General features: G+C 39.4%; 1 protein-coding gene across 1 annotated transcript; it reads left to right on the top strand.

Moving 5' to 3' along the window:
• Positions 1 to 744: 744 nt before the first annotated feature.
• On the top strand, positions 745 to 6,810 carry ccr12a (chemokine (C-C motif) receptor 12a). Its single transcript, XM_085378052.1, has 2 exons — positions 745 to 806; positions 5,605 to 6,810. Exon 2 carries the CDS (start codon positions 5,619 to 5,621, stop codon positions 6,699 to 6,701), a length of 1,083 nt encoding a protein of 360 aa, XP_085234178.1. The 5' UTR covers positions 745 to 806; positions 5,605 to 5,618; the 3' UTR covers positions 6,702 to 6,810.
• Positions 6,811 to 9,401: the final 2,591 nt, after the last annotated feature.

Raw genomic sequence — 9,401 nt, 5'->3', positions numbered from 1 at the left:
TTCCTCTTGGCCCATCAGTTTTGTCTGATGTGGCTGTCAAACTGCTGTTTATAGTTCTGTGGTATTATAACTATATAATTGTAGATGTGAATTCTCCAGCTGCTCAGCTTATCCATCTTTATAGACACACGACTGTCCCCATCACGTGGGTTCTTTTATCCCCACACAACGTCCTAAGAAAACAACAAATTGCATTCGTTTCAGATCTCTCGTTTAGTTTGGATATTATTCTTTCCAAAGTGGCAGCAATCTTATGACTGACATTACTTTTAACTTCTCTTTCCTATTGTTGGAAAGAGAACCAAAACTGAAATATGTGTGCAAAGAGGAAGAAGAAAGGAAGTGGTATCAGATATGATCAACTATCATTATTACACAGAAGTTTTACACCTTTGCAACCTGACATTGTTCTTATTAGCTATTGTGCTTTAGGGCAGTTTTTTAAAGGTTAAAACCGTGCTTTCAGATGTATAGATAATTAAAAAAATTTCCACACATATAAATGATTTTGTGTGTGTTATTGGCAGAAGTGTTTAAAGCCAACATAAATACAGTTACAACTGAAGTCTAAAGAACAAAAATCCTTGTTTGCATCAGTCTTCTTTTTGTCTCTTTAAAAGTGAATCAGATGGTTTGGAGACTGCTGGAGTCCACCCTTTGTCTCCTCACACTCTACCCTCTGCAGGTCTGCTCTGAGACGTCCCCTTTAAACACTCGCTGATCACTGACACGTTCAGTTGCCGTGAATCTTCCAGTGGCTCAGCATTCTTGGGTTCCTTGTTGTCCATTTTGCACTCTCTCCACGGGTGAGTTTGATTGCCTTTAAGACATTAAAATCAAGGACTTTATTTTTTTTCAAAAATAGGTGTAATATTTATATGTAACTAAAACTTCTTTATTAACTCTAAATATTCAAAGCTGGAGATGCAGAATAAATGCAGGGGGGAGATGAAGGTTTTTCATCATGTCAAACGAAGCAGAGGGCTGTACTTAGAACTGAAAACCAGTTTTAGTTTTGATATTAACAGTCACGGTAACCTGACTGAAACTTACAAACTGAACTGCTTATGTAATAGGTCCAGTTATTAAATATAGTTTAAAGTATCATTAACATTTTATGATGACGTGTATTTCAACACACACACTTGTTGTGTTGATATTTTCTTATTCTATTGCTTATTGTTTATAACTATTTATGAATAAATAGGCAACCGTAGTGGAAACAGATGTTTCCATGGGAACTTGTGTTATGGAAACATCTGTTTCCATAACGAAACATCTGATCAAAATAATATACACTGATACTGATAATGAGCCTTTAACAATCATAGCATTCAAGTTTACAGTAAGCATGCTTGTGCAGGTATTAACTGATTTATGAGTTAACATTGTAATAGATTATTTATATGTGCAGGTTTGGTCAAACACACTTTCTCATACACAGCAAAATGTTTCTGTTTAGTGTTTTTATTTAAGTAAAGTAATGGGCACAAGTAAGTGTTTTTGCAACAGGTTCCTAGTAACAAACTGCTTAAAGATACAATTTAAAATTGTTTTTTTATGGTCTGTTATGTGTAGACGGAGCGCCGGTTCATATCTTGTGTCTTTTTATGTGTGAATGATTCATCACTCAGTGTAAACTTTCCTCTGAAAATAGCGACGCACAAAGCCTCGACTGAAAGTGAGATAGCAGTATTAGACTTCTGTTTAAAGAGTATCTAGAAAATTTTGTGAAAGTGAGTGAAAAGACATCCGATGTCCAGCGACTAAACTCTGAAGGATCTTCAGAAAGCTTGCACATCACTGCTGATGAACACTTTTTAAAAACAATTTCAAACCATGACTCTTTGAAAGCAACATTTAAAAAAATTAGGGCTGGATCAAGACTTTTGCACAGGACTGTAACTCATGGCATATAACCCTTTTAATACACTTTTAACTTTAAATCAACCCTTAACTATTCTTAATAATAACAGTAAACCGTACCGATGTTTTAAAGTAAACTCTCCTGCAATAAGAATTGAATGCAGTGTTGAACTCAGCAGGTTGAACTGAGGGCTGCACCAGCAGTGAAACGAGATGTGATATTACTCCACGTCGCTTTTCTTTTGGTATGTTATCGCAGTCTGACGATCAAAGCTGCTACATGGTTTCTGTTGATGCCTGCTGCGGTTAAGTGACAAAATACTGAAATCTATTCATTTCAATGAAGAGGAAACATTACATGGAATACTTAATTGTGCAAGACCTGCAGATTTCTGCTATTGAGAAACGTAAAGATCTGGATAGCGATGACCTTTACTAGTTATCATGCTGCGTTTTATTAACCAGTTTTTAAATAAAACAACAAAATTTGCTCCTCGACTGACTGTTGAAGTCCATGTCAGTAAACCTGCACAAACTTGATTTGTTAATCGTACTTAGAATGGATTACAATGTTCCACCATCTTTTCACCACCTTATCTTGCATATTTTTGTGTGTAGTCCAGATTGGAATTTTGGAAAACACATAATTCCCATGGACTTAAATGCAACAGTAACATAAGGTATTAACAGTTAATGTTATGTGATGTGAATGTGACCTGAATGTAATGTAGATACATTCATACACTGGTGAATGAATGTGAATGTGGTTGTTCTTCTTCCCGAAGACTTCTTCCCATCACTGCTCATCAGAGCAGTGATGGGAATAACGGCGTTACAAGTAACGTTTTCAGTAACGAGTAATCTAACTAATTACTATTCCTATCGTTACAACGGCGTTACCGTTACTAACAAGAAAATGCAGTCGCGTTACTATTTTTCATCAAACAGACCGCATCTTACATCAGCTGAAGGAGCTGTCTATGGAAGTAATCTGGGCGCTACAGCTTTAAGCAGTGCCCAGCGCTCCACTGCTTAAAGGTTTGCTGTAATGTTAGAGTTTTGTTTTATGCCTGCCTGTGTTCCCTCTGTCTGTCCATGGTGTCACTGTGTCTGCTCGTGAGTCTCTGTTAAGGTCAGTGTCTAACAATGAGCCTGGTCCTCTAACAGACACAGAGTCCTCTGTGTCTGTTAGTTTCCTGTTTTATTCTGAAGGTCCTTGTCTCATGTGAGTGTGTTCAGCTTACGTTTCCCCTGCCTCGTCAGCTGTGATTTCTCCCAGGTGTGTTCCCCTCCTGTCTCCCCTGATTACTGCTGTGTGTATTTAAGCCCTGTGTTCTCCTGCCTGTTGCTGGTTCATCTGCCTTATATGGTGTTTTGTTCTCTGGTCTGCGTCAATCTCCTCCATCATCCTGAGTGGTTTCCCTGCGTCTGTCTGTGTCTCTGTGTCATTCTCCCCGTTTGGTTATCATTTCAGGTTTGCTCTTTAGTTTTCCCAGTTTAGGTTTACCCAGTTCTGTTTTTCGCCATCCTCGCCTTGTGTATTTTCCACCTTCTTTATAAAGCTTCCTCACATCTGAAGTGCCTGCGTTTTGGGTCCTTTAACAATTCCACACAGCTCATCCTACGAGCCGCGACAGCTTATTAGCAAAAAGCCCAGCCCTTTCGTGTTGGTGGAAAAATGCACCGTGTCGACCAATCAAATATGATATGGCGACATGACATTTGGTTGTTTAGGGAGAGGAGTGACGGCGAGAGAGAGAGAGAGAGAGAGAGCAGAAAAAGAGAGAGAGCGAGTTTTGAGATGTGAGAGATTTGTGACGTTTAGCGTGTTTGGAGCGTGTAGTTAATGTGTTGTCTTGTGTAGTTAGTGTGTGGTGTTGTGGATAGTTTTGTGTTGTGTGTCAGAACAATGAGGCGACTGCTGTCTCCAGGTAGAAACAGCAGTGACACACCTGCTGCTGTCAGACCTGCAGGTATCAGGCTGTGATGTTTCCTTTATAGTGGACAGAAATTGTTTTGTAGTGGCACAAATAATTTGTGGCATCTTATTGAAGAACAGCTGATTGTTCTGTAAATAGTTTGAAATGGTCATTAAAAAAAGGTAAATGGCTGCAAATAACTTTGTTTGCAAAACTTGTGCGTAGGATTTTAAAATTGACCATTTATATTTGCATTTAAAGTTATGAAATATGATTCAATAAACATGTTTGTGGTTGTTACAGTAAAAATATCACTTTTTCTACTCGGATTTTATGTTTTTTGTCTGATTTGTGTCTGAACTGTAGATTCAGACAGGTGAGGTTGTGCTGATGATTCCAAACAAGGCAAATAAACAGTTTTTAAATGTGGAGGGAAAATCAAAAGTAGTTACAAATGGCCAATTCAGAAAAATTCAGAGGAAGAAATGTAGTTTCAGTTTGCAATCTGATGGGACTGCAGTGGCAAGTTAAACATGTGAGGTATTTATAAATATTTTATTGTTTTTGCAAAAGAGCACTTTTAATAATCACGTTGTGTTGGGATGAGCCTGGTTAATGTAACATTATTCCAGATTGTTACATTGCAAATACAACAGCCTACTCTAAAGTTCAAATGTAAATGAGCCTGTTTTGCTGAAAATGAGTCATTTCTATTACACACCAGTGGAGAGGATCAGGGCTTGTTTAAGTCAGCAGTTTCTCTTCTCCGTTTTGAAACAAATGAACCCAACAGGATGGAGTATGCAATGATTGTGTCAGGGCTCTGTGTGCGGGTAGGCGGAGAGGAGGATCCAAGTGCAGGACTCGAACACAGAATTGTAAATCAGAACCTCAGCTTTATTGCTGGCATGAAAACCAAACGTGAAGTGACGTGACTACAGAAACCAAAGAAACACACAGGCATAATCTGAGGGTACAACGCGACACCGAGCATGGGAAAACACAGGGCTTAAATACACAGGGTAGTAATGAGGGAATGGGCAACAGAAGGGAGACACAGCTGGGGGAGATCAGGGCTAACGAGACAGGGGGAACAAAGCTGCACACACTAACCTAAGACACAGACTTTCACAATAAAACATGAAACACTAATAATAAACATCACTACAACAAGAGAATGAGAAAACAATCCAAAACACCAAGATAACTGAAACACAAAGTACCAGAGAAACAAAGAATAATCCATGATGCAAAAGTAAACCAAAACATAAACTCAATTGCTGGGTCCAACGGACCCAGAACTGTGACAGATTGGGTTAGTTATTTCATAATGCTACTCTGTCCTTATATCTTTGAAAGGAGTGCCTTATATTGATCTTCAATAGTCCTGGCCATTTTTGTACCCATCAAACTGTGTCTGATAATATATAGCATGAAGTTGGGATGCTCTGTGAAATAGGAATAAAAGCAGAATGCAGTAATTTGCTAATCTCATCAACCTGTGAGAAGTTGGAATAAACTTCTTTGGAGCCCATTGCTCCTGAGAAACCAATTATTGTTGTGAATTTTACATTGGAATGATTACTTGTGCGCTGATTTACATTAGTGCACAAATATAGTGTCATAGCTAGTTATATAGCTATGGGAATAATGGCATATCATGCTGTCCCTGAGATCCTTTGAGATGTTTTAGCAGAACCCTGTCTGGCAGTCTCACACTAAGGGACAAGGTGCCTAAACTCATCAGATGTTCCTTCTTGTGTTTTATGAGCATTTTTTTCCTGACTAAAACGAGTCTTTAATGTTTCTTGTGCCACAGGGTAAACCGCAGCCATGGACGATGGAGATGACCAATTTAGTATCTTTATGACTCTGTTTAACGACACAGAGACGACTGACCAAAGCTACGTGGTCAGTGAAACTGTCCAGCTCTGTGACAAGAAAGGTGTCAATGAATTTGGTGCAAAATTCATCCCAGTTTTCTACTATGTCAATTTCCTCTTGAGTTACCTTGGCAACGGGCTTGTCCTCTTCATCATCTACAAGTATGAGAAGCTCAGCACAGTGACAAACATCTTCCTCCTGAATTTGGTCCTGTCCAATATCCTCTTTGCCGCCAGCCTCCCCTTCTGGGCCACGTACCATCTATCTGAGTGGATGTTTGGAAATGCCCTATGTAAGATGGTCAGCAGTGCCTACTTTATTGGTTTCTACAGTTCCATCCTCTTCCTTACACTTATGACATTTGACAGATACCTAGCAGTGGTGCATGCAGTGGCAGCTGCCAAGAGCAGGAAAAAGCTATATGCTATCATTGCATCTGTGATCGTTTGGTGCATCAGTATTGCAGCGAGTGTGAAAGAGCTGGTTCTTCGAAATGTCTGGAAGCATGCTGTTACTGGACTGATGTGCGAGGAGTCCGGATTCACAGAGGACACCATGAAGCGCTGGCGTCTTTTCAGTTACTACCAGCAATTTCTGCTCTTCTTTCTTCTCCCCCTGTTCATGGTGATGTACTGCTACATCAGCATCACCATACGCATCATGTCCACCCGCATGAAAGAAAAGTGCCGTGCCATAAAGCTCATATTTGTCATCATCTTCACATTCTTCGCCTGCTGGACTCCATATAATATCGTCATACTTCTTCGAGCAATACAGATCTCCAGTTCCATTGAAGAATCGTGTTCTAGCGCAGAAAGCTTGGACTATGCACTTTATGTGACCCGAAACGTTGCCTATTTGTATTGTTGCATTAGTCCTGTGTTTTACACCTTTCTAGGAAAGAAGTTTCAGAGCCACTTCAAGAGGCTGGTGGGTAAGAAGATTCCTTGTTTGAAGAGACACATTAGCTTCAATAGCCAGAGCACCAGGACAACGTCACAGCGGACACCACACTCTTTATACGAGTACTAAACACCCACATGTGTGTTGGTCTACTGTTGTAACGTCTCTCACTGATGCATTCTTTAGGCCATCTGTCACCAATGTAACTGGCAAAGGTCAGAGATGATGGCCACAATCATTTTGTTATATCCCTGCAGCACCAAACCAGTCTGGCCCCGTGTTCGTTGTGTTGCGTTACAAAGTAATTACATTACATTTTTCAGTGATGCAGTAATGTAACATTTTACTGTAGCAAATTCAGTAATTACATTAGTTACAATTATGTTGTTACTTACAAAGGTTCTTCAGTTGTCTAAGTACAAGTTGGTTTTTACAGCACATTTCACAGACAGATGTCAGAGAGGCATCTGTGCACCAAGCAGATACAAAAACAAAATCTGTTTCATGTTTATATGGTTTTTTTTCTTCCTACTACTTGAACAACTGATTTCAGTTCATGTGCAAGTGGAGGAAAATGCTGGCGCTTTGGGAGATGTGAACATTTATTTTTCTTGTATAACAGCGTGGTAGCACAGTGCAAACTGCATCCAGGGCAGAAAAAAACTCTTTATACTGCTAACACAACTTTGGCTCAATCATCGGCTCAGACAGCATGCTAATGCAACGCTAGCTGAGAACCCAGAGAGATTTTAAAGCTGAGTCTTTGCCAACCCAAGCTCAGCAGACAGAACTTGAACTGCAACAGGTACCAAAACGTGATTAGCAGTCAAACTTCCAGTGTGCTGTGGCGACCGCTTTGAAGGCTGGTTCCATCTTTGCTTTGTTGTCATTTTTGTGTTCATATGTAAATACTAGAAAGAAATCATATAGGTAGCCTAATATGCAACGAATCCTTCTCTTATTAAACATAAACATTGTAGAAATACTATTGAAGTGTACTTTTATTTGATACCTACAGACACTGATACAATTATTAGGCTACTTAAAAACACGTTGCCTTGAATTATATAATTATAATAATGCATGTGAAAGTTTGATATTCTGAATCTTTGTTTAAGGAAAAGTTTTTTAACTGGACAATCTAACGTTTTAATCTAATACTCTTCACTCCACACGGCTCTCAACAGATGATCAGTTTTTGTTATTATCAGTTTTCCCTGATAATAAGCAATCTTTAGTTGACTTCACTCGTCTCCTGCTGCGCCGCTCTGTCAGATTAAGTTTTAAACCTGCTTCATGTTTGTCACGTGTTTAAATCAAGAGTGCCTAACTGAAATCATCCAATAATGTTCTATTTGTGTTAACATGTATTAGACTCATACTCAAGAACAGCTATGAAATTACTTTTGGTATGCATACTTCATGTGTTACGTTACAGCTATATCTACTATAGTCATGCTGTAGAATTATGATTATGTGTTGCCGAAATGAAACAACTGATTGTCTGGTCAGTCTCTGGTTTGTGATTTTCAGGCAGCAGAGCAGAGTGGGATCATATATTTGAGAAAGTGCGAGCTAACAGCTCTATGTTTGCTGGATAAAGTGATGTTGGTATTAATCGTTTGTAGGTGTTATGTGGATGTAGCCAAAAAGCTGAATGAAAAGATCAACCCAGGATGCTTCTGGAAACATGTATTATTACCAGGCTGATATGTAGTTATGTTATAAACCCATATGTTATTCACAATACAGAAAACATTGCACATTTAAACTGAGACATCAAATTCAAAATGAACTATTTGATTTGACACAGGCTTTTTGGAACTGGGGTTTCATTTCAACAGTTTAAAGCTACTGAATGATGACGTTTTGGCTACTTCTGCACCTACTGCATATTTCTGTATTCTGCTTTATGATTTGATGGTTTTTATATTGACTGTTCTTGTATTGTAACATAATGTATATGTTTGCAATGCATCTGTATCTTTTAAATAAACTGTATGGATGATTTAAACTTTTCCTCACTGCCGTCTGTCCTTTTATGGAAACATTTATTACCACTTTGGGAGTCTTAGCAAACGACCAGATTAGTTCCCTTTTCTGACAGAACATCTGGTTGTTGCTTCCTGTCACATACGCATTTTCTAGTGAATCACCTCATGCAACAGGACAAAATAACTATGTATTGCAGCAACATGCTGAAATGATGAAATAGGCTTGGTTATCTGTACAGTGTGAGTCAGTGTTGTTACAAATATTGTTCGTCATTTTCATAAACACTGGCCTGAGGATCTGGATGGCCATCACCCTGAGCACGCCGTATCTACTGAGCTGGGTTGGGTCTGGTATGCTCCAGCACTTACAGCAAGAAGGTTCGTAGCTAAAAACCCAGCTGGGGCCCATTGATACTGGGATGGTGTGACAGGTAGGGGGCAGGACACGACCACGATTCACCATTCAGGACATCTTTACACACGGTTGCTGTACAAACCACAGCTGCAGCTCTCCGCTCACAGCTCGACATCCACATCAGCAACAACACAACAACAGGCCCTAGTTCATTTATGTGCAGGGGAGGAGTGACGTGCTGATTCCGCTCAGGTGCGCCAACCTCCCCCACAGCCACGCCACGGACCACGCCCCGCCACATTTGAACGTTCTCCCTGTGCAGCAGCAATTCATTAGTAATTCCAAATTGGCCATGGATGTTAGATGAAGGGTATAACATTCGAGTTGTGTTCCTGCCATCAAATTCAAAAATGGTTTTTCTGAAATATTGGATATGTTTAATATGTTCTATTGTCAATAATCTATTGTCAATTATAACCA

This window comes from Diplotaxodon limnothrissa, linkage group LG18 (genome assembly GCF_057381915.1).
Source record: "Diplotaxodon limnothrissa isolate DT_005_m linkage group LG18, D_limnothrissa_male_GT1.1, whole genome shotgun sequence".
Classification (NCBI taxonomy): Eukaryota; Metazoa; Chordata; class Actinopteri; order Cichliformes; family Cichlidae; genus Diplotaxodon; species Diplotaxodon limnothrissa.
The sequence above is the reverse complement of the archived record's forward strand: the minus strand, read 5'-3'. Positions and strand labels throughout refer to the sequence as shown.

Bases quoted from the DNA above. Each gene is read 5' to 3' on its own strand.
- ccr12a (XM_085378052.1), top strand. From the start codon at position 5,619: ATGGACGATGGAGATGACCAATTTAGTATCTTTATGACTCTGTTTAAC.